General features: G+C 42.6%; 1 protein-coding gene across 1 annotated transcript; it reads right to left on the bottom strand.

The window, feature by feature from the left end:
• Positions 1–2,156: 2,156 nt before the first annotated feature.
• IMMT (inner membrane protein, mitochondrial) lies at positions 2,157–22,414 on the bottom strand. Its single transcript, XM_009882560.1, has 15 exons — positions 22,292–22,414; positions 20,341–20,417; positions 19,733–19,922; positions 17,810–17,930; positions 14,270–14,350; positions 13,079–13,180; positions 12,325–12,461; positions 11,168–11,271; positions 9,489–9,624; positions 8,498–8,627; positions 7,292–7,306; positions 5,386–5,609; positions 3,960–4,091; positions 3,450–3,579; positions 2,157–3,114 (listed from the first exon to the last, which is right to left on the bottom strand). The coding sequence occupies exons 1-15, from the start codon at positions 22,412–22,414 to the stop codon at positions 2,507–2,509; spliced, it is 2,310 nt and encodes a 769-aa protein (XP_009880862.1). The 3' UTR covers positions 2,157–2,506.
• Positions 22,415–26,036: the final 3,622 nt, after the last annotated feature.

Raw genomic sequence — 26,036 nt, 5'->3', positions numbered from 1 at the left:
GGAGCAAGCTAGAAGCTGTCCCATTTAATGTTCTTGGTAACTTCAAACACAGCGTTGGCTACATGAACGCAGCCTCTTCCACAGCACTACCTGCGCGAGCTCGCTCCTGCCAGGCAGCTGTGGCCTGCGTGAACAGCTTGGCTGAGGTACTGGAGGGCTGCAGTGAGAGGAGTGCTGCTTCCTGGAGGCTGCTCAGCAGGTACAAGACTTTTGAGAGCTTGAGCAAGACTTCTCTTGGACCTCCTGTGACTTAAACCTGCGCCAGATTTAATTCCTTTCTAGCTAACTGTAATGAACTATTTAAATACGAAGTTTACTCTATGTAAACGCTGTAAGTAATGCAATACTCATCACCTGTGGTGTTATTCCTCATCTTTTGAGGGGGTTTTGGGACAGGACTGTAGATGTTAAAATCCTACAATCTGTACAGCTGGAGACTGCATCTAATAAATGGCTGACATTAAATACGGCTGTATTCTGATAATGCCTGCGCAAAAACTGTTGACTACGAAGCGTTGAGGCTGCTCTGTGAGAAAGTGAGTAAAGTTCATGCAGAATTCAGCACTAAAGCTAAAGAGTTGGCTTTGGAAGGGCCCTCTGGAGATCATCTAGTCCAACCCTCCTGCCAGAGCAGGGTCACCTACAGCACGTTACACAGGACAGCGTCCAGGTGGGTTTTGAATGTCTCCAGAGTGGGAGACTCCACCACCTCTCTGGCCAGCCTGTTCCAGTGCTCCACTACCCTCAAAGTAAAGAAGTTCCTTCTCATGTTAAGATGGAACTTCCTATGTTCAAGTTTATGCCCATTACCCCTCGTCCTATCACTGGGCGCCACTGAAAAAAGACTACTCCCATCCCCCTGGCATCCTCCCATTAAGTATTTGTATGTATTAATAAGATCCCCCCTCAATCTTCTTTTCTCTAGACTAAAGAGACCCAAGTCCCTCAGCCTTTCCTCATAAGAAAGGTGCTCCAGTCCCCTAATCATCTTTGTTGCCCTTTGCTGGACCCTCTCAAGCAGTTCCCTGTCTTTCTTGAACTGGGGAGCCCAGAACTGGAATACAGCACTAAATACAGCACTAAAGCTAACGAGGTGGCTGGGAAGACATGACTGCGCTGTTCATTTCTCTGCCTTGCAGTTAACTGGCCCTCACGGCATTGTGCTGCTGCTCTCAGCTTGTAGAGGAAGCTCGAAGGTTTTGTTGAGGTAGGTATCTTGAAGAGGCAAAGAACGGTCTTGTTTCTGAGAGGCTTAAGCCTCATATTCATGTGAAAAGCAATTGGCAGATGATTCTCTTTGTGAAAAATAAAACCTTGACGTGCGTGATGCTGCAGGACAAGTAAGAGCACACTGCTGTGGAAAGCAGCTCAAGGATAATTCAGTAATGAGTTTGGGAAATAACAGCTGCTAGAGGCAGAACAAACTACAGCTGAAAGGGTAAAAGTCAAGTATTCCTCCTCACATTACAGGAGTGGATGGGCAGTAAGGGCTGAAGGCAAGGTTTGCTCCAGAAAGCAAACACACATGTTCCAGGAATGTGTGACTAGTGCAGGTTAAGGGGTAGATCAAAGATAAAGGGCTTTCTGAGGTGGTGTTATGCTCTTTGCTTTATTGTACCAACAATTTAAAACTGGATCAGCAAGTAGACAAAGCCACAGTTACTCATTTCGGCAAGTGAGGACTAAGTAAGTTTGATCAATCTTTCCTCACTGATGATAAGAATTAAGGGAAAGGTAAGAGAAGGGACATGGTTTAGAAGTGGGCCTGGTAGAGTTAGGTAACAGTTGGACTTGATCTTAAAGGTCTTTTCCAGCCATAACAATTCTGATTCTAAGGAAGGAGGTTGGTCTTTATGTGAGTTCTCATGGTTCACCCAAAGTCTGGCTTCTAGATAGAAATACATGGTCTTCTAAAACTACAGAAGAGTAGGTCTGACAAGAAACATACATGGGTAGAAGTCCACCAGAATATGTTCTGACACCAGCTTAAGTTATGTCTATGTAAACCTGCGCTTATGGATTTTTTTTTTCTTACAGCTGTACAAATTAATGAATAGACACATTTTTCACACCAATGAGTTCTTGCTCCTTGAAAGGCTGCTCTTGTACTGCCCGGCTGTACTTGATTTTTAAATAGGAGACTGAACAGCAGGAGAAAGTAGTTGAAGTCTTGGTTTATTCAGCTGACAGGGTGGCAAATCATTAATGGTCGGTTACAAACATTATTTTGGTTGGATCACAAGCCCGCTTGGTAAGATGGGGAAACAAAATTGTTACACAAGTTGTAGAGAAGCTTCCTGAAGTTGGTTGTCATGATAACTCAAAACCAATACAAATACAACAGGTGGTGAAGTTAAATACAGTGCAAGGAAACAAGACAGTACCCGTGCTTTGATTTAACGCTTCCAGCCCCTGCCAACAGCTCGGTTTGCAACCCTTAGGAGATCGTGGCATTTCTTTCTGGCACAAACGATTGCCGAGCAGCCTCCGAAACTACAACCCTACCTCACTGCACTTGAGTTGTTCCTAACCCCACAGCACTGGCATATGCTGTCAAGATATCCACAATTTGTTTTGTTTCTAGGGTCATTCGAGCTTCGGTCAGCCAGTCGTGCGCCACTCTCCTAGACTCTCCTCTTAACTGGTTGACAAATTTAGCTGCCAGCTCCAGATCTCCGTGTTCAATGCAATACGAGGCGTAGGACAGTAATTTAAACGTGTCGAGGTCGTCAGGGCTGAGCTCAGCAGGTGGCTTCAGCTGCTGAGGGTGAAACACAAGCAGCGACTGCAGGTAAGACAGGAAGTATTGATACAAGCTGTTTCTTGTTTCATCGATCATAGCCACTCTTTTGGCCAGTTTTTGGACTGTGTAGAAACGTGCTCTGAGGGCCTCTTCGCTGTACACTCCCCGCGTCAGGGACTCCTGAGGGAGAGCTGCTGTTAAGGTTTCTGTAAACGCGTTGTCAGAACAACTGGCTTTGATGGCCTTCACCGCGCTCTCCAGTGGTTCTGTGGGACTATCCCCAGAAGCTGTTTTCATGCAATATTTGAGCGCTTCAACAGAAAGCCACAGCTGATGGGCCTTTCTGGCTTCCTCTTCTGCTACCGCGTGACCTGCAAAATAAGCCAAGAGGACTCTCAGTTGAGGGCACACATGCGGGAAGAGTTTTCAACACAAGCAGCAAAAGCCATCCCTCTGAACGCTGCTTTCAAAAGCAGCCACCCCCTCGGCACTTGATCTCAAAGCAAGTCTGTTCCGCAAGTTAGGGTCAGAACAAGACGACAGCTTTGGACTTGCGCAGCTGGGATCTGCCGGGTGCTCAGCAGCCTGGCAACCCCCAGGCCCATGAGCTACGAGCCCAAACCTGCGCTTAAGCACCCAGGTTTGGGTAACGAGCCTCAGGGGAACACGACTTTAGTCCTTAAAGAGTTGCCATTTCTGTGCTCACTCTCAACTGCTTGCTCAATTCCTTTCAGCCTGGCGTAGGCAGTGTTTATGTCCAACGTGAAGTTGTCAAGCTGTTCCTGAGTAAGGCGTCTGAATTGCATTTCTTGTTCACTGAGTTTCTCCGATAAGTTCTGAAACAGAGCGAGATACAAAATGGCTGTTTCTGGTCTGACAAATTATATTTAACTTATTTTTAAGGTATGCATCTATAAATCTGCTCTTTCTAGGGACAACACATATAGTAAATATACTAGGAAGAAACTTTATTAGGGTGAATTTAACAGTTACTGCACTTGCAACTGTGAAAAATTTCTCATCTATAGAAAAAGCTTTTAAGACAAGTCTGAATAAAACCTATGCGTTATTTCATCTCTTTGAGATACCCGGGCGTCCCTCCCCAGCCCACATTTCAGTCTCCTGGAAGATGGTTTGGTACTCTCATCCTGTGAAGCATTTGCTTTGCAAGGGTTCAAATATCCCCCTAATTCCCTTGGGGACTCTTCTCCCTTACCTGCTCAAATTCCACCTTTAGTTCCTGCTCCTGGATCTTAAGAACGTCTCGCAGATGGTCTGTGTGGGCAGCCGCCTGCCGCCGGAGCTGGGTCCTCATTTCGCTCTCCATCACCTCTCGGACTTCTTCAACCTGTACACACATAAGCAGGTGTTACTACACTGCTATTTTTCATATTTTTCATATTCACTGCTTGCTATGATTATATTGTCCATCAGTGATTACCTGAAAAGTGGCATTGATAGAACTCATGTTTCATTTTAAAAGACTGTCGAGGTCCATTTTTATAGCTGAGCCTTTTCAGAGGCTAAAGACTCTTAGTCCTTGGGCTCTTTTCAGAGCCTAAAGATTTGAAAGAATAGTTTCACAGTCCACAGTGCCAGTAACTGGTGGCTGTACTCACTAGGCACTTAGTGCAGTTATCAAAATACTATATAAAAAATACAGTAAAATGACAAACTAAACACTCAAGTGTTTATAAACCAGCTTTCAAACAAAAGCACTTTACCTTTACCTTTTCCCTACCTGCTGTAATACTGTCCCAGTTGGACGCAGCTTAATAAAATGGTAATACCCCTTTTACCTGACCTTGTATAAAAGAGCCACTTTAGTGGGCCCAGGTTAGCACAAGGGGGCATGGTGCAGGTTTATCTAGGAGCAGTTGAGCAGTTTTTTAGTTTCCTGGCTTTTTTTTTTTTTAAAGGATCGTGTCATTTCCAGCCTTCCATTAAATGCAAAGATGACAGTTCAAGCAACTTCTAAAAAGAGCTCTAAATTAGTACCTGTTACTGCAATGCTTTGAACTAACAGGCTGCAGGGGAAATCCTTAGTTTCCCTCATGTCAAATTTTTCAACTAATGGCCAGTGTTTAGTCTCGTTTTCAGAGGCAGGTATGTGGAAACAGCAGGAGTATTTGGTACAAGTGTCTGCCTGCAATATGGTATCTCAAAAGATAAAACTGCCAATGCCCAAATTCCAACATTTGTAAGTTGCACTTACTTCATGTCCAAAGCAGCATTAAAATTCTGTGTTTTCATAGTCCTTTTGAAAGAAATCAAATCCCAAAGCACTGGCAAAGACTGGAAGAACATGGAGATACCTACTGGAGGCAGGATGGAGAGACTACTTAACCTTAAGATGGCCATACTGGGTCAGATCAAACATGTATTTTGACCCAGTAATCCTATCTCCAATAGCAGACAGGTAACATGAAAAAGTCATTCCCTCTTCTGCTGTATGATTTTACCATTCTAACGTTGCAGAAGTTTCCTTGCTCAACATCTCCTTTCCATGCTTAGCCTGGGGGTCACCCTATCTGAAGTCTCCCATCACTCACAACACCCCGGTTGCTCCTCTGTGCGCTTCCTCTAGCTCTTCTACATCCTGTTTGAGCCAGAGATTCAACATGTGTGTTACACCACTTTACCTTCTTCTCCTGTTCTATTTCAATCTCACTTTTGTGATGCTCCAGCGCTTTGGCCACAGCTGCCTCAAATGCTTTTTTATCTTCAAGTTTCTGCTTCTCCAGGGCTGTCTCAATGTGCTGCTGTTCTCTCACTCGCTGCTCCGCCAGCTCCTTGTTTAACTGGTCGATGCGACGATGGGCATGTGCGATGAGAGAATTTAAGTCGTCTGTCGATAACTGGCCAGCTAAAGAAAACACAGGGCATTAAGAAGGTCTGCAGGGAAACTGCCGCCGTGGTGCTTTGCTTGCCCACCTACCCCTCGAGCACTCTAAGGCTCCAGGTGGTTGAGCAGTGAGCACGCTTTTCTATGAAAAGTTTCTGAGCGCTTCAAGCCCTTGACCTGTGCTAACACCACCCAATACCACTTTCTGAGCTGCACCTACAAGCAAGTACTTTCTATCATTAGAAGAGAAATTATCTTAGTTTCTTTGAAGTGATTCACAGCTATTATTTACACTCCTATATCCATGTTACACTCAATTAAAGGAGACGGTCAACAACTCTCCGTTTCTCGGTCTTTATAGCACGATGTATTTTCCCCTGTGACACCACACCGCAGTAGGTTATGTAAAAACCCGGTGCTGACCCACACCTCCAGCTGGGTACAAGCTTACAGAAATTTGATCCTGAAAACACTGAAGTCATTGTGAGAGGCAGCCAGAATTGTGTTCTGTCTCTTCAACAGCGCTCCAGACCAACTGCTCCCAATCAGATTTCTTATCCCAATTTGTACCTTGCAGGGTTTGGCTAACTCCAGGAGCAGCAGGGATCACAACTACACCCGTGTCTGCTAAGAAGTTTATTATTTTTCTGCTGGGAGAGGAGGAGGACACAAGCTACGCCTGCAGCATTTGGTGACCCGAGAATGGCATAGGCTCTGTAAAATGCTGCAGCTCATTTTGCACTGGCTGCCAGCTAAATCGCCTCAATGGGGAACCAGGGACTACTCAGGAAAGTGTTCCTGCAGGGTCTAAAGCAAGTGAAATTCCACAGTCCTTCAGCTATTCTGTTGGTGAGTGCTGGAGAAAGGACTGGTGCGGGAGGGCTCGGTGTACGAGTGCTTGTGTTCAGCAGGGAAGCTGACCAGCAGCACTAAGCTCAGCTGCTGGACTTAACACGGCTGCAAACAGAACAGGGTTTTAATGCACTCCCGTTTTAAACTATGTTTCTTTGATCAAAAGGGAAAAAATAGATAATCAGACAATCATAGAATGGTTTAGGTTGGAAGGCACCTTGAAGATCATTCAAGTTCCAACCCCCTTGCCACAATAATCAACCTCAGAATCAGAGAGTTAATCAACACTTCCAAAATCAATAGTGAAGATTAAATTTGGAGAATCAAGCCAACTTCGAATTAAACGAATCTGGTTGTGGTGACCCAGCTCGGAGCAGCCCTCCGTGGCTTTTCAAGCACAGCAAGTACCCAGACCTTTCAGTGGCATCAGCAGGAGCTGATGTATCCACCACCTCTCTCAAGCCAGGACTGCTGCGAGGCGGGCCTACTTGAGGACAAACACCACAACTTAACTGGAATTGGTTAAAGTTTCTGTTTCTCATTGGAATCTCAGCAGCAGGTACCGACCAGCTTAAATTCACAAAGAAAATTTAAACCTGGCTTTCAGAAGCCAGCGATCACACTCACCTGGGACGTGTCGCTAGACAAAGAGTTTGTGGTTTAAGCTAGACATGCAAAACTAGTGGAAAGGATCGCAAAGCATACCTCAGCCTGAAATGTTTTAGGAATGCAACATTTCACCCCTTTGTTGATACTGCCTGCGATTTAAAGCAATGTACTACACAAACATAAAAAAAGAACAAAGAGAAGAGATGACATTCACAAGACCAGAACAAGTTACAGGAACTCACCTAAGTCAGTTATCTCTGCAACAGAAAGAGGAGAGGTTGGAAAAGTTAATGCACGTTCAGTACAGCAAGTCAGTCATGCAAAAGTAAAACAGAAAACCAGGAGCTGCTTATCTACAGTGACCAAACCTGAGTCCAAGTCTTTAAGAATTTAAGAACATTATGTCGAGTATAAAAGTCTCTCTACATTACAGGCAAGATGTAGCCCAAAACATCCCAACCACTAAAATCACCTTTGAAAACCCCCAGATTGATGTTGAAGTTTAGCCAAAGCCAGGAATACAAGTTTGAAGTAGAAAAATGCAACAGGACACTGGAAATTTTAGTCTTGACATTTCTAGGTTCTTATAAATCAGGAGCAGTTGGTTAAGAAACAAGTTCCCAAGCAGCAGTGAGAGCCACGGACCCCAATGAGTCAGTCCACATATACTTCAGTAGGTCACAGCAGTATGAAACTGAGTGCATGGAGGGTACCAGCAGATTCCCTTTCCTCCTGCAAAAGGGCAACGATCACAAACCCAAGATGTTCCCCCTTTATCCTGCACTAGGAAAGGCAGCTCATGAGATTTCCGATCTCGGCCAAAGAATTGCAGTAGTAATAGCATAAAAAAACCCCGTAAGATGCCTATCCACTGCGTCTGTGCAGCATTCTCTATTATTTGAGGTAAGTTACTGTGTCATTTTAATTTAGCAATAACATATACTGGGGTAGGTAGGGTACGAACAATGAATTCTGTCTTCCAGTGTATCTATCATTTCAGTGATGACCTACAGAAATTCAGGGAGTTCTTTATCACTCTGCAATGATGGTGTATTGTAATACCTATAATCACAGAGAGTCAACCAGACAAATACTTGATCAGTGAACAACACAGATTTGATCCAAATCTGGAGTGACCTGGCCCTCTTCCTGGAATACCAGGGGAGCGAAGAGATGTTTAAACAACCATCTGATATTTATCATACAAGAGCTACATTTTTTTGAAACTTCCAACACAGCACAGGTAGTTTCCAGAATTCAGCCTCATCATAACACTTGCTTTAAACTACTTATTTGAGTTGTGAACTAATTTTCACTTCAAACCAACCAACCAATATGGAAATCAGGATGCCGGACATTCAATTCAGTGGCCGTAGCTACAGAAACACTACAAACCAAAGTGACCGTCGTGTAACAAGCACGAAGTCACCCTGCAATCGGAGACTTACTTAGCCCCTTCCAGCCAGGCTGTACATCGGGGGTGATACTGTCAAGTTCTCGCTGAAACTCTTCTCTAGCTGTAGCCACAAGCTCATGATATTGAGCTACTATCTTGGCCTCAGATTGTGCTGCCTGAACCTGTAACAAACAAAAATGAGATGCGTATTTGTCAAGGCAAGTATTGAAAACAGAGGCATACATAATTTAAAGCCAGGCCCCAAGTTAGTGGCAGATATTGTTACCCTCCAGCCCAACCAAAGCAAACTCACTTGGGGAAGGAAAAAAACCCACCCTGTGATACCAAACCTCTCATATACAATAATTATTTGCTGGAACTCCCGCTAGTCTGCTTCGCCTCACAGGCACACTGTAACTAGATAGCCAGGCTGCAGCCTAGACAGGACCAAAAGAGTATCCTAATTCAGTGTGTATCTTTAAAGATCTCTAGCTCTTTTTCTCTACTTACAGCTATCATATAGGCCTAGTAAGCTAATCTTGTGACTGCTGCCCTCCTCTCGGTAAGTTCTGGTGTTCCCACTACTAGGATAAATTCACTCAAACCACACCTGATGAGTTATCAGCTCTTCTACAAAGAGAGATAAATTTCACCTTTACATTTCTCCCCTAGTCTTCTGAGCTGTAAAGTAATTTACCCACCAAGTCATTGGCACACATTGCTCCTACTCCTCCCTAACCTCATAGTAAATTCCTCTTGGCAACAAACAGAAAGAATTAGAAGACACCCACAGAAAGGACAGACACCAGCCAAGCTAGCTGGAGACCCTTTCAGGACAGAGTTCAAGTTCTTGCAGAGATCTTGTCATGTCTGATTACTGGTAGTATAATCAGCTCAAAGACTGAGTATAGCTAAAAAAGGACGGAATTTACACTTTAAGAATATTTAACCTGCTACAGAGGATTTGGGAACGGGAGGTCTGTGCAAGCTGCCAAGTAGTACTTACTCTAATGGCAATTGTAAACAGTCTGTGGAAGCATTACCTTCTTCACAACATTGTCCAAGTCAACTATCATATGATGAAGATTTTCTTCTGCAGCAATAATGTGAGATTTGGCTCCTGCGATCTGAGACTTCTTGGCATTCTCTATTACACCTTTCATCTTCTCTAACTCTTCTCTGAAAAGGGAAGAAGCTGCTAATTATAACGCATACAGAAAAGTTTAATTTATGCTGTCTGTATTTATAGGAAGAGCTACTGGATAAGTCTAATGGCACTTCCCACCTACCAGCTCTATGGCTAAGATGCTGCGATTAAAGATTTTTCTCTCCGCAGCCTGAAGCCTGAAGATGTCAGTGTGTCTATTCCAGGTAAAATGATAATTATAGTACAATTAGTACTTAGGATTCAAGACATAGTTGGAGGTGGGACATGAAAGAAAGTTCACTGAAAGTAGTTCGTATTAGTAAAACTAAGTTAGTATTAGAAGGCAGACATTTCCATCACATAACAGACTATCAAGGAAATATTTTTAATACAGATAGCTTACTCTTGCAGAAGTTTTTTGGACATGGTGACTGGTGGAGATAAATGAGGATGGGAGAAAATTTATAGAGCTCTGTAAAGACAGATTATTTTTTTTTGTAATTAGGAACCGGTTTCCTCTACCATTATTGGAAATCAAGGGCAAAGTGAAAAAGCATTCCTTTTCCAAATCCATTCAAACCAATGGAGGCTTCTAATGACCTCATTGGAATAAGGAACAAGCTTTCAAATATATAAGTAAGTAAGTAAATACAGAAATAAAAGTAAAGGCATCCAGTAGAGCAATAGAAAATGAAAACTAATGCACCCGGGATTTGGGTTAGCTTTGTTTCACTCTCTGAAACCTCTGTCACACATCATAATTATTCTTAGTCAGCACAGCAACTTCAAAAGATAAGAGAAGTTTGTAACTTAAATAGCAACTGCGCAAGCTCAAGGATGATCTTCCCCTCTTTTTACTGTTGCCCTCTTACTTCCATCCTCGTTACAAGAGCAATTTGGAGATGTTTGTCTGTCATCTTATTTTTGCTGCTATAATGCCTACACGATGAGTCTGCACACCAGACCCAATGCGTATCAGTGCGGTTCATACAGAACCTTGGGTTAGGAGCACTGCTCCATTTTAGAACTCAAGTTTTCACTGAGCACATTTCTGTGAAAAAAAAATTAACCTTAAAAGCAACTCTGGTGACAGATGGAACTGCCAAATGATGCTGTAAGTTTTAATTTTTCATTACAACTAAAAGTTAGTGGTGTTACTAACTCAATACACAGAGTGTGGACACGGAGTCCTTGCAGTAAGTTTAATATTGAAAAAGTTATCAAAAAATAACTTTCCGAGGATTATGCTTTTTTTTTTTTTGTTAAATCTTACTTGAACTTACCAACACTATATATAAATACTAAGGAGATAAACAACTTCTTAGAAAGAAGAATAGGACTGTTTTAGACTCTGGTACAGTGAGGACCATGTGCACAGGCAGTTAAGATGTACACACTGCAAATTAAAATATTTATTAGTGTATGTGACTTTTTTTTTTTATTTGGCACAAACACGTCAGTTTAATATGAACACGGGTGACTGCATACTTTCTAGAAACTCATCTACTGTCTGCCAGCCCTCGCACAGGTGATGTTAACTTACCACTTGATAAACCTTAAAAAGAAGCAACTTACTTGGCTTTCAAGAGGGCATCTGCAGCTTCATCCACTGCTCTCCTCCGATCCTTCAGCGCCTCCTCCAGAGTGCGCCACTGAGAAGATTTGTTCTCCCCAGCAGCCTAAGAAGCACAGATTCCTAATTAGGGCCAGCACAATCATGAAATAAGAGTTATAAAAAAAATTTAAAAAATTAAAAAAAGAAAAAAGAAAGCCTGCCGAGATTCAGAAGTTGTGACACTCATTTCACTCAAACTGAGCAACATTTTCGCGTTTTACCAACAGCACAGCTGGAAGCTTTACGAATGTTTTTTCCCTTCCATTGTTTTGTTTTGCTTGATTCTTAATGTTTTTCTCCACCTGAGCTACAGCCATTTGTCCATGCAGAAGAGGTTGTGTGAGGATCACTGTATGGTGCCACATTTTGGGGGAAAATCTATCCATGCATTAAAGTACTGTAATACTTTAAAGTTGCTTTTAAGCTTAATACTTGAAGTACCGTAATACTTTTGAGTTGCTTAGCTTTAACATAAGCTTAACTCTTAAGCTTAAAAGCAAACTCTTAAGATACTTGTTTTTCTAACTACTAGATTAAATCTCGAGTGCTTGTTTGGTTGCCCATGTGCCCCTGTTCGTTTGATTAACCACTAAATTATATTCTCTGCTCCAGAACTGAATAGGAAGCAGTAGTTCCACACAAACTCCAGCACTGGCACAGCAGAACCGCAAGCTGATATCGCTCATGCATCCCCTACTTATTTCCAGACAAGAAACAATTCAACAAGAAGATTTTGGCAATGGGAATGGTTCAACAGAGTTATAGGGTGGACTGTATGATAGCCCAACTATATCTAGGTTAAAAAAAAGGGCTTGAAAATGAAAATACAATGAATTCAAATACAATGTAAAGACTATCAATGTATTAACTTGAACTTTTCTTCTTGCAAAAGGGATACAAAGGAGTTGGGGAGAAAAAAAAAAAAAAACAAATTCAAAAGCAAAGCCACTGTATTATTCAGCTATACCACATATAACAAGTGGAAAGATTAGTAAAAACTGTGATAAAAGTAGAGACGTTGCAAGAAAAGTTTCCCACTTCAATTGTGAAATGAGAAGATTTGCTGAACACAATAAAAAAAATAAATATATATATTGTCCCCATTTGTCCAGTTTACCTCAGAATTGTCCATGGCCTCCTTCAGTATTTGCGAATGGGCATTCACTGCTTGCACAGCAGATTCCTGGGCAGTAATCGCCTGAAGCGTTATACGAGCTGTTGTGCTTAGGGCTCCTTCTAGAGTTGCTGCAAGGGCTGGAAAAAAATGCATTAACTGAATTAAGCTATAAAGAAAAGAGCCTTAGAATTAGTAAAGTGACACGTTATATCCTCTGCATCTCCTTATTTTATTTTCTATGACTCAAAAGAGTTGGTCAGTTGGAGAACTATGCTGGCAGCCTACAGAAGAAGGAAGGTTGCAGAATATGCTCCTTATTTAGAGGAGTACTAAGGTACCAGCATCTCTACTCCGAGCCCCTCAAGTCCAGGCCTGTAGACCCTTCTCATCCCTCGTGTGCAACAACAGCCCAAAGCTGCTCAGGCAAAGCTGCTCAGAGAGGTGAAACAATCTCCATCCTTGGAGAGCTTCAAACCTCCCGGGGAGAAGGCTCTGAGCAACCTGCCCCAACTCTCCAAGCAGGGGTGTGGACTAGAGACCTTGGACGTTCATTCCAACCCAAAATCTTCTATCAGTCTTTACCTATCAGTTACTTCTTAGTGGGTGGAAGAAGCTTCAACACCAACCTTTTGCCAACACAACACAGGGACAAGAAAGAGGTACATAAGCAACTTAGAACTCTAAAGCAAATACAGTCCAACAATTCTTCTGTCACATATAACACGCATAGGGAAAACTATCAGTGAGGACCTACCCGCTATCTTCTCTTGCTCCTCTTTGTCTTGCTGGGCAAGCCGGGCTGCAACTTCTTCTGGTGACCGTTCTTTTATAGCATGGGACCCTTCATGTTCTTTACCTATCCAGAAGCAAAAAGAGTTAAACTGGTTTAGCAGAGAGTCCTAATTAGTGTATGGATTACTTGTAGGGAAGTAACTTCCTTTTCAAATCTGATATTTATAGTCGGAATCACTTCATAAATCTGACTTCTGCAAGAAGCTACGCTGAAACTACCTCAAGCTTTTTTTATACTCGTAACTACAAAGGCCAGTCTCAGATCTTCTTAAAATTAAAAACAGTAGCATGGCTACCTCACATGCATCTGTAGATTTTATGTTGTCTATTTACAAAAATATAAAAGATTCAGAAGTGAACGGCAAAGCAAGAACTCAAAAACACTTATGAAGCCAATTTTAAATTTTAAGTGAATATCTGTTATTTTTTTTTCAGTTCTCCTTTGGCGTGCTTGGAGACTCCAGTGAAAGTAAAGAGAGGTCAGCGAGGGAGCTATGGTGAATCACGAATATACTCTATTCTCTAGCCTAAGGCTACTTAAAATGCCTTTAAGAGTGAGCATTGATCTAAGTAATTCTCTCAAGACCAACAGCAAGTCTCCATCTAAACTGAGGAAAGAGCCCAGATCTCCCAGCTCTCAGACTCATGCTGCAACAAAAACCATCAGGTTACCTTTTAATAATGCTGATGGTAACTCTGAAGAATGTATTTACTTATTGCTGGAATTCTTTTTATGAAATGTGTTCATACATAAAGAAATTAATATAATCTAATCTGAAAGAGACTATCATATAGAAGCTAATGTTTCTTGTTGAGTTAAACAATAAATGCAGTTTCTTCACTTGGCCCTGCGCAGACACACTTTTCTGAAGAGCAATCAGAAACCCACAAAGAGCAAAGGCAAACTGGACTGTACTAGTTCCAGTTCAGCATCCAGGCAGGCTTTCCTCGTGTTCATGCCTACACCCATCCCGGGTATCAATCTCAGCATGTTAAAAATCTATTAACAGATGATGGAAGTTGTTTCTTCTGCAAAAGCACAAAGAATCGCGCCTTTAAAAACTGACTAATACCAAGACAGAAGTAAGAATTTATACACTTGAGGCTACAGGATTTTGTTTTTTCATCACTGTGTTAACATGATTTTTTTCACCTTCTTCAGTCTGTATGCCCGGAGCTGGCACCGACATGGCTACACCTGTTGCGGAGATGATCTGTGCTGCAGCCTTGCCTGCTGTTAAATACAGTTAACAGAACAAAACCAGTTAGTATATATGAGCCACAAAGTAAGAACAGGGACACAAGACATACACCAATGCACGCAGCCTAGTGAACAAACAGAAGGAACTAGAGCTCCGTGCTCAGTCAGCAAGTTATGATATCATAGGAATAATTGAAACGTGGTGGGACAACTCACATGGGGGATCACGATGGACAGCTGTAAGCTGTTTTGTAAACAGGTAGGGAAGAGGAGGAGGAGTCACGCTATGTTAAGGAGAATCTTGAATGTACAGAAGTCAGCTACGGCAATTGTGGAAGTCCTATCGAATGCCTCTGGGTCAAGATCAGAGGGGTGGTTTCCAAGGGGGATCTTACAGTAGGCATCTGCTACCAATCTCCAAACCAAGGTAAGGCCAACGAAGCAGTATCTGCGTCACTTAAATGAGATTCGGGTCACCAGACCCTGGTTCTTATGGCCGACTTCAACTACCCAGGCATTTGTCAGAAGAACAACACAGCAGCTCACATGTCATCTGTCAAGTTCCTGGAATGAGTAGAGGACTGCTTCCTCATACAAATATTAGATGTGCCAAATGAGGCACTGCTGGACTTGCTACTCACAAAGAAAGAAAACCTGCTTTGTAATATCTCGGTTAGTGATAGCCTTGGCTGCAGCAATCACAACATTGTGGAGTTTGGGATCCTGCTGAGCACACTGAAGATCAGTATTAAGACAAAAGGTTTTAGATTTTAGAAGAGCAAATTTCAGCTTGCTCATGAGCTCAACTGGTAGGGATACCATGGGAAGCTTCCACGGAGGATAGAGGAGCTAGCAAGTGCTGGGAGTTTTTCAAGAATGCTCTCCTGCTCTCCTGAAAGCACAAAACCTGTTCATCTGCTTTAAAGGTAAGGGAAGTGGGTGGAGCAAGAGACCCTCTTGGCTAAGTGCGAGTTTCAGAGGCTGCTCAAAACCAAAAAAGAAGCGTACCAGAGATGGAAAAGCAGACAAATACCCATTGAGAACTACAAGGGCATTGCCAGGGCATGCAGAGATGCAGTTAGAAAAGCAAAAGCTCAGCTCAAATTGAAATTAGCCACAGATGTCAAAACTACAAGAAAGTGTTCTTCACGTACATAAACAACAAGCAGAAACAGAAGGAAATTATTTGCCTGCTGTTAAACAGGAGAGGTGAATTAGTTACCAACAATGCTGCAAAGGCAGAGGTTCTCAACATCTCTGTCTTTACCAGCACTGTTGGGCCCCAGGCCTTGGGAACAAAAACCCACGTTGATGCAAACACAGACCCACCGCCAGTGAAGGAAGAGTTGGTATGAGAACTGTTACAGGAGCTTGACCCTTACAAATTGATGGGCCCCGATAATATCCACCCGAGGGTGTTCAGAGAGCTGGCCGACGTCCTTGCAAGACTGCTCTCCATAAACTGCTCTCCATAATGTTTAAGAAGTTGTGGAGATCAGGAGATGTCCCAGAAGACTGGAAGAAGGCTAATGTCATCCCATCTACAAGAAGGGCTTAACGGAGGATCCAGGAAATTACAGGCCCATCAGTATTACTTCAGTCCCTGGGAAAGTTATGGAATGAATCCTCCTGGGGGCTATCACGAGTCAAATGAAGCATGTGATTGGAAAAAGCCAGCATGGATTCACCAAGGACAAATTGTGTTTGACAAACCCAATGGCCTTCTACAATAAAGTAACCCGCTTGGTCGATGTGGGGTGAGCAGCGGACATTGTCTACTTGGACTTCACCAAGGCTTTCAACAGGGTTCCCCACAGTCTCCTCCTAGAGAAACTGACGCGTTACAGTCTAGACAAAGTGCTCTGCGTGGCGGCTGGGGAGCTGGCTGACAGGCCAGACAGTGGTGGTAAATAGCTCCTTCTCAAACTGGCAACCTGTCACAAGCGGGGTCTTCCAGGGATTGATATTGGGCCCAACGCTGTTTAATATCTTCAGGAGTGATCTGGATGATGGGATCAAGTATAGCCTGGTGAAGTTTGCTGATGAAACCAAACCAAGGGGGGAAAATGGACACTTTGGAAGGGAGAGGCACCCTGCAGGAAGACCTGGACTGGCTGGAAGAGTCAGAGAACCTTATGAAGTTCAACAAGGACAAGGGTAAGGTCTTGCACCTGGGAAAACATAATCCAGGAGTGCAGCACGGGCTGGGCTCTAACCGGCTGGGGAGCAGCTCTGTGGAAAGGGACCTGGGGGTCCTGGTGGACAAGCAGCTCAATATGAATGAACAGTGTGCTGCTGTGCTGAAATAAAGCCAAAAGGGTGCTGGGTTGCGTCTACAAGGACATCAACAGCAGAGAAAGTCGTCATTATCCCACTCTGCTCAGCACTTGTGAGGCTACACCTGGAATACTGTGTTCAGTTTTGGTCCCCACTATACAAAAAAAGATGTGGACAAGCTGGAGAAAGTCCAGAGAAGGGCCACCAAGATGATCAAAGGACTGGGAAGCCTGCCCTATGAGGAAAGGCTGAGAGAACTGGGTCTGTTCAGCCTTGAGAAAAGAAGGCTTAGGGGAGACCTTATCACCGTGTTCTAGTATTTAAAGGGTGGCTACAGAGAAGATGGAGAGTCCCTTTTTTACAAGGAGTCACTTGGAAAAGACGAGGAGTAATGGGTATGAGTTACTCCAGGGCGATACCAATTGGACACAAGAAGAAAATTTTTCACAATGAGAACAATCAGCCATTGGAATAATCTCCCCAGGGAAGTGTTAGATTCCCCAACATCGGACACTTTCAAGATTGAGCCGGACAGGGTGCTGGCCCATCTTGTCTACATGCCAAGAAAATTTGGACCAGATGATCCATAAGGTCCCTTTCAACCTGGTATTCTATGATTCCATGACTTAATTTTTTTCCTTTGTAGAAACATTGGACACTGATATTATTTCCAGACACTGGATATTATTTCCTTGGACACTGATATTATTTCCAGAAAAAGAGACTTTCCTGGACAAACAGCAAACAGGTATTACTTACACATACACATACATGGCCACAAGACATAAATGTAAAAAGATATCACACCTGCTCCTCCCTAAACCAGTTCCATTTGATCTGGCTTTACAGTACCTCAGTAATTATCCAAAATTAAGCTTCTTGCACTTGCACAAAGAAGAAGAGGTAAATGGCCTCAGAGTGCAACTCTGCTGAGTTTCATATCTAAACTGTGCAGGATAGTCATTGTTTGTGTCAGATTCCAAATATTCTAGAAGGTAAATAGATTTTTTTTTTAAACTAGCCAAAAAAAAGGCTAAAGCCATTTTAGACAAATTTTCTTATGACTGAAAAGAAAATAGCATTAATTCTAAGAAATTATAGCATACTCATCTTCAGCCACTCCAAAGGACTATTTTTATCTACCCTAGCATATATGATGTAAGAGATCATCAAGTCTTTTGTTCCATCTGCGTGACATTCTACATTGCATGTTACCTTCTTTTTCCTCTGTAGGAGCAACTGGTTCTGTTTTGCTTATCTGGGATTTGGTAGCAGGCTGTTTAGACTCTTTCATTACTTCTGCTACAGATGAGATCTTCAGTGGACCTTGCTGTATCTTGAAAAACCAAAAGTAAAAAAAAATAATCAGTTTTCCAAATGGCCTGTGTCTTACCAATCCCATTATAAGGGAAAAGAACATCTCCATGTCCAGATGACTGCATCACAAACAAACTTCAAGGCACATATGAAAACAGGAGCAAGGCTGTATAATTTCTTGCCTTGACTTTTAATTTAGAAGGAATCTTTACAAATTTCACCTCTCCAAAACTGAAGGTATAATAGTGGCAATTTTCACTACAAGTATCTTTTAAGGTATGCATACAAAGCAAATAATTTCATACCCCAAACATTCCAAACACTTCTGTGTGTTCTGAAAGACTACAGATAACGCAGAAACTACACAAAACACAGGTACAAGAAGGTCAGAAACAATTCCAAAAAGCATATTTCAATTTTTTGTTCTTGGACATTATTTAGTCCATACAGGTATACCTTAAATGAATTCAGGTGACACTTCTCCTCTTAATTTCACATCTCTTGAGCATTTATCATCAAAAACAAACCTAGGCCATCGGTCTTCCCGACCCAGCTTCAGTTTTTCAGCTACGTGGTCCAACAGTTTGCTCCCTCAAATGTCATTTTTGTCCACTGACATTTATGGGAGTCACACCTCCCATCCTGCCCAGTTCCTAGGCAATTTCTTTTCAAGTTGAAAATATATGATTGTTTTAAAGCTACATGACTGCATAATTACAGATATGTTTAAAATGAATAAACATGATTTTATCTGGTTACCACTGAACAGAAGATGCTACAGACACGTGTCATGGGTTTGACAGGCACGGAAGTATCAGATTTGCACAGCTCCACCGATTTCCCTTTGAAAGGATTCAGACGCTAGTGTTCATGGCAGACAAGCACCTACTCAAGCGCGGAGTATTGCAAGGTTTTATATTAATCCTTTAATATCCATCATGCAAAGCCACAAGGTAAAAATAAAAGCATCTGAATTAGAGCTGCAACTGGGCAGATGATAACTTTGGCATCTGACTGGTCTGCAAAATTTACTGGTCTCTGGGAGGCGTTAAGAGCCTGGATGATCACGAGTGAAGTGTAGCTAAAACCAGAAGAGGTATAGTTTTGGTTAATTGACATTCTCCCATTCATTACAAAGAGCTTTCTTAAACTCCAATTAAAAATATTTTGGGTTTTCTGAAGGTCAAATATCTTCTGAAATCTCAGGACAGCCTCAGCCAGAGCAGCTTTTCAGCCTTCTTGGTTAATTGGGAAGCATTTGCTTTCAGATGCAGGAACAGAGAAATTTCCAGAGTTGTGCTGAAAGCAGTATCAGGTTTTTCTTTCTGGTCAGGTCACTAAGATTTCAAAGTACGATGTTTACGTATGGCTCTGTACCATTCAAATCTTTATTCATTCAAAACCGTTCTCAGACCTCTTTAAAGTAGGTTCAGCTTAGAATAACAGTTTTCTAATCCTGCTACATCCCTAACTATGCTAAGCCTTTAGTAAAATAGTTAAATCTTAGCATGTCACCTACCCCTCTCTCTCCCCAACTTATTTCTGAGTATAAGCAGAGCAGCAGTTAGGATCCTACTAGATTATTTTACTGTAAATAAAACCAACAGTTTTACAACCCAGAGACCCAAATCACAAGATGATAAGGGGAAACGTACAAGCATCACAGTTATGCAGCACAAAGCAGTACCCCAGTTCATAACTCTTAAAAATTCTTAAATTCTTAGCAAAGCAAAATTAATCAGAATTTAAAAACTAAGAGCAGATGCTCTCTTTCAAAAATAAAAAAAAATAAAAGGGTAGGAGCGAATGGGAAACACTTACCGGTTTCTTTGGGATCGGTGCGCTGTGAGGTGCAGGACCAAGTGCCATCTCAAAGAGTTTATCTGAGTAGGGAACAGCCTTCTCTACACTCTCCCGGAATTGCGGATCATAGCTGGCATACAGGACTGTTCCACCTACTCCTCCACCCACAAACAGGACACCTGCACCAATGATTTTGCCTGCAGAAACACTAAGGGGGAAAGAACAGAGCAAGTTACGTAAATTGCATTATATGACAAACATCAGTTTGTAAGTTTTTAGCTTACAGCTGGGGACAACCACTCTGTTCCAGCTTGCCAACAAGCCCAGCACCCACTTTGAATCACTTTCAGCACCAGCTAATCCCTGGTACCGTACTGGTTCATCACTAATCCACAGATAAGATGGCAACCCACAACCTTCCTTCTAAATATTGATCATCTTGATTAGTTTCATTTAAATCTGACTAAATCAAACAAGGAACACACAAAACCATGAGAGTAAAAGTTACTCAACAAAAAAAACCCTCCGCTACTACCAGCTTGCTCTCACATTAAGCTAAGAAGCAGATTCCCTCTTGGTCAACGCAACAGAAGAACCAGTTCCACCCTCCAAAACCTTCTACGTACCCAGACTCTCCCGAGGAGGTAGCATATCCACGGTACAGTCGTAATGGACGGAGTGATGCCCTCCCACACCGGCTATTCTGCAAGGGGTGAAGAAGACAAGAGTTAAGGAGTGAGCACATTTAAACATCCCTTCACCTCGACAGCAGTATCGCACTGGTTCGCTCCATCACCACACCTTGCACGCTCTCCGAAGGAAAGCGGCAACGGGCACTAGAGCAGTGATGTTGGACCGTGTTTTCCCTAAACAAAGAAGAGTTTTCTCAGGTGCGGCCTGCAGGTTAAGAGCATTTTAAGAAGTAATGAGGCATTTTGAAAAATGAGAAAAGCAAGCCCACCCCAGCTTATCTCTGCATTTATTTTGCTCATTTATGTTCCCTACCTCCAGTCTGGGCAATACAGCTGGGTTAGTTCAGACTCTCTTCCACAATCTCATGCTCTAGAACAGCTCAGCTGTGAGCAGTGCAGAGGACAACAGCAGCTGTTTAAATACTTAAAACTATTAAAAACTATATTTAATACTTAAAACCATTTTTTATTTCTGAAAACATACTTGAGCTTCCAAACTAAGACTTGCTCTTTAAAAGCATTAACAACACACCCACTTTCCAGATAGACATCAGATTATAATATAAATGAAATTACTATATGAAGAGTGATATTTCATTATATACTACTTAAGAAAACCCACATTACCCAAGACTTTTATCTTTTTTCTATTTTAGCTAAAAATTAAGGTTAACTGGAAAGACTGGTTAAGCTACTCCAGCCTACAGAAGGAAAAACTCTGTCCCCCTCAGGTGTTTCTTTTCCCCTACACATGAACTGCTAAGAGAGGAATACAGGACTCATGGAAAATGAGAGTACAAGGCACAAAAGGAACTTTTCCCACAGTTGAGATATTCTGGACAACCAGAAATTTTTTCTTCAAAAAAAAGAAAAAAAAGAAAATTGAGAGATGCTTCACCACAACATAATCCCAGAAAACAAGTTTCTCTACTGCCTTTTCCATATGGCAATAAGCCACAAGCAAAAGTCTCGTGGTTTAGGTCCCATCCTTGTCCAACAGCATAGAGAGGAAAGACGGGAACACCGAATTCTTATTCTTTCCAGAAGAGCAGCCAATTTTTTTAATTAGTAACAGGAGCATGTGTACAGCAACAGGAAACGTGCTCTTCTTACCCTTGAGACCTTCACGAGGTCTAGCTGTGCTCTGTGGTTGATTTTCTGATTTACAATGGACAGAATGGGTGACAAAATACTAAATATATTCTGTAAATGTTTTTTGATTATTAGACTTCATTGCCCCAGAAGTATACACTGGGGCTTCACCAGTCCTTTCAAGTAGAACACCACTAATAAAAGCCTCTTAAACCCTTTTGTAATCAACTGCTGTACATGCTTCTGAGTCTCAACAGGTCCCTATTACACCATGAAGTATAGGATAAGCAAAATATTTTTTAAGCATTATGCATACAGCTCAACTCAATAAAAGGGGGGGGGGGAGGAAAGGGGGGAGTTATTTTCTATTGATCCATTCAATTCCAGTCCCTTCCAACACTCTGGATTTACATTATTTTGCCCCATGCTCACCTGGAAATAAGCTGTCACTCCCAAGCCTCTCACCAGGCTTCCTGGAGGTTATCCCACCCTGCACCATGGCAAGAGGGAGCTTAAGGCACCCCATTTACCTGTCCATGCTCAGGCTGGACTTGCCTTCTAGGTGATCCTGGAGGCTGTCACAACCATAACGTTGGCACCTGGGCCAGTTCATCCATTTTCATGGTGGCGACACCCCTACTTACACGTTGTGATGGCAAATAACACCATACCCATTTAGTTCCTCCACCTTCAGTAAACAGATCTGCTCCTGCACTTAGGAACCAGCTGTGCTCAGGGAGCTAGCAGGGCAGAGGAGAAACCTTGCTTCTTGTTCAGCATTTGTGTTTTGTACATCAGGAGGGGGTTTTGTGGGATTATTGGTTTTGATCCAGATGCTCTTTGGACCAGATGATCTTTCGAGGTCCCTTCCAAGCTGGGCTGTTCTTCGATTAGCCAAATCCTCGCTTTTATTCATCGTTCGTCAAGATGTTCAGTCTACACCGTCAGACTCTGGCACTAGTGTACACGTAGCAATGGGAGTGGTAACTAAAACCAAAACAAGTCCCCACAGACTCTTTCTTTCAAGATGTTGCAAACAGAAATTCCCACAGCTGTCCAGGGAAACAACAACTGAAAATCTTCAGGTACCACAGTTTTATGAGCAGAAACCCAAGTCTAATTTTCCACCCTCACATCCAAATAGTCTTACCTCCATAAATCACTAATTTATCTTTTTTAATCTATTTTTTTTTGAGGAAGCATTGCTCTTTTTTGGCCGTCATAATAATCTTGCTTATATTTGCTGTATCACCATAATTTGGAAAATTACAAGTAGTTTCTAAACTCCCCTTTCCATAACTTCCAGGAGTTTGACATTTTTTAGACATTTGACATTTTTTAGACCCCTGTTACATATTTGTAAAAACACCTCAAAGGATTTGGAAGAAATGCATCACACATGCATTGCTATGCCCTGAAAAAGGCAGAAATAAGCCATTTGCTGTTCTGCAGAAGGGAAGATAGAGAAAATCCTTTGGACAAGGCATCGCACAGACAGCATGGATCCCCATAGCAAGACCACTGCAGGGCAGCTTTTGCCATTTCTTCCAGCAGTTCTACATGCTATTTGTTTCACCTAACTTCTTAAATGCTTACTATTTTACATTCAATATCTACTATTATATCACCACAAGAATCACTTTGCAGGGCACATCATACCTTCATTTTAGGTAATATTAAGAGCCCCAGAGAATCCAGCATTTGAAGTTATCCACACAAGCTCCCCCCGGCAAAAGGCTCATAAGAGATACAGCACGGTACGGCAGAACATCATCAAAAAATAAGATCTGCCTGCAAGGCAGATCACACTTAACTTCAAATAACCAGACACAGGACACACCATCCTCTGCATTCATTCAGTCCCAGCTGAACCTCTCCTAGTCACCAGGCTCAAGCATCTTGACCCAGAATTTGCACAGAATGAAGCTAGCAAGACACGCACGGTTTTGTGTACTTAGACAGAAAGAGCAAACCAGAAACTTCAGAGGAAGCTCGTCTTCATTAGGGTAGAGGTTAGGTGTAACAAGGACATCTGACCACAGAACTCAGACACGTTTCCCAGCATTCAAGAATTTTGCGAAATATCATACTTTTTTTCAAAAATCCCTCTGTTTCTTTTCAAAGAAAAACACAGAAATACTTTAAATAAGGGAAGAAGAGTTTCTCTGCAGCACTACACATGTAGCTGAAAACATATATGGAATTGCTGTGATGAAGAACCACTTCTCTCAAAGCCAGAACTTCAATTTACTTGTTAACAAGCTTACTGATCCTCCAGGCACAGAGCTCACAATAAGAGAGAAGGATAAAACTTTTCCAAGTGTCCACCATGACCTCTCTACTGGCATTTTCCATACTTAAACCTTCATGCTCTTCTGCCTTGGGGGAGCAGCAGTTGCTTTGCTATCCCCATCCAGCCATGCTCTGCTTCCTGGCACTCTCGGTCTGCTCAAGCAACCGAGCATCCTCAAGGACCTGTTACCCCACAGTCCCCATCAGGTCCAGCTCTCCTTAGACAAATGGATTTTATTAACCTGTAAAAGAGACTCTTAACATCACAAAACAGAGGCAGACTTGCCTCATTGTCAGCTTCCATATAACATATATGCAAAAAGGGTTTATTTCCATTCTTAAAAAAACATTGTTAAAACTTGCCACTCTTAATATTAAAATAAAATAAAAAAAAAAAACACAAAACCAAACATACATTTCTTTTTTGGGCTGTATCAAAGCAAAACAATCAAGTTTCACTAGCTGAACAGCAAGGTACCAGCAAGGTGTCTTCACTCACAATAATGCTACCGTGAGGTCTGCAGGCAGATGCTGAGGCTCTGGCCTGAGCCTTAGCTAACTGAACAGGGGGAGAAAAACTCCTAAACATGACATGAGACGCATCAAGTCTCACGTAAAAAAAAAAAAAAAAAGAGGGACGAGAGTGCTGAAGCGGCAGTAAAGACAAGAAAATGGAAAACGGATAATAACATATTAAGACTGCGTAATTGTGGCTGCCCAGGGATCACCACAGCTGGAGCACACAGAATAAATGAATGCTGCTGCCCCGGCAAGAATGTGTCTGTTGAATGTGCTCCCCCCCCCAGCAGGAGGATGCAGGCAGCGAGGATGCCTTCCCTTATTAGCAAGGCAACAGGCACCACAGGCAGATGGACCACCCCAGTGTCACCGCGTAGGTGCCCCTTCCAGGCCCGACAGTATCAGCATCTGCCTGACAACCTCTTAACAGCCAGAGGTCGTTAGTTCCATGACAGGACTTTTCGCTACTTGTGAAAAAACTACCTAGTACCATCTCAGATCAGGTTGCACTTCTTGATTGGAGGACACAATTATGCACCTCTTGCAAAACAAGCACATTAAAACATTTGTTTCTTATTTCCTGTTTCTGGCTCTTTTGCCACCCAAAAAGCAAGAAAGTTTCAGTTGCAGAAAGTCCACGGGACGAGCAACAGTGTTCATGTATATATACTACAGTATGCCACAAAGCTTTCCCTCAATATGAATAAAAAGAAGCAAAACGTATAAAAAATTATTTCATTGCACACCCGCTTTTGCTGTCCAAACTAAGTCTCCGTTGTATTTGGTCTCATCAGGAAATATGAGTAAGGATAAAGGAAAAAAAAAATAATTGGTTTTTGAAGTAAGGAAACAAACAGCAAGGATTCAGACAACAAACTTCACGGAGTGCTGTGGCATCTCTGTGTTTGCAGGGTTCTTCCACCAAACATTTACAGACCGAAGATACACCTCCGAGCTGCAAAGCACAACACTGGCTTTTCCAGTGCTGTACAGTCATACTAGACACATTCTTTTAAAGACTGAATACATGCACAGAGCCCCAAGTGATAAACATCTGCGAAAGCCTGTTTTCTGTCTTCTCAACTCCCAGCTCAAACTTTCCACAGGCCTGCAAACCCAGGGCCTTATTTTAGTGGGCATCAGATGACCTGGCCCGGAGAACTCTCCGGCCTTATAAAGCAGCGGAGGAAACGCCAGCTGCTGTGGTGGAAAAGGTTGTGAGCTTTAAAGCAGGTACCTTTCAATTGCAGAGCTGGTGGGGGCTGAAGGCAGAGTTTGCCCTTTGCTGAACTGTGTGAAGAGAGAGTAATGAACACTGGAATGTACAGCAGGATACAAAATATTTTATTACTGTTAATTAGACACCTGAAATACAAGCTGGGGCCGTGGCAGGGGAGTTGCCCTCACCTGTAAGCCCGTGTAGCTTCTTAAAGCTGGCCAGCGGCTTTAAAAAGGCTCTGTATTGTCGTATGGTACGATGATATCACCCTAATCCCTAACTGATGAGGAAGGGCAAAGGTCCAGAAAACACATCCAATGGGCACTTTCCCCTTCCTGTCGGAGTAGGAGGACTAAAGGATCCCCGTTACGGCCACTCGGCAGCACAGGGCCCTCACGCCTGAAAGCCGACGCTGGCCCTCACCCTGACCACCGGGACACCCCCCGCTCCCCCCCCAGTCATTACTGGCACGGCCGAGCGGACCCACCGGCCTCGAAACGGGGACAGG

The sequence above is a fragment of the Charadrius vociferus genome, unplaced genomic scaffold (genome assembly GCF_000708025.1).
Source record: "Charadrius vociferus isolate BGI_N301 unplaced genomic scaffold, ASM70802v2 scaffold213, whole genome shotgun sequence".
Taxonomy (NCBI): domain Eukaryota; kingdom Metazoa; phylum Chordata; class Aves; order Charadriiformes; family Charadriidae; genus Charadrius; species Charadrius vociferus.
Note: the sequence above shows the minus strand (reverse complement) of the source record. Positions and strands in the feature narration are given on the sequence as shown.

Coding starts and splice junctions, on each gene's coding strand:
- IMMT (XM_009882560.1), bottom strand. CDS start 22,414: ATGAATAAAAGCGAGGATTTGGCTAATCGAAGAACAGCCCAGCTTGGA. Junction 12,462..13,078: donor GGAGCAAGAGAAGATAGCGG/GTAGGTCCTCAC, acceptor ATTTTTTTCCAG/CCCTTGCAGCAACTCTAGAA. Junction 3,580..3,959: donor TAAAGGTGGAATTTGAGCAG/GTAAGGGAGAAG, acceptor GCTCTGTTTCAG/AACTTATCGGAGAAACTCAG.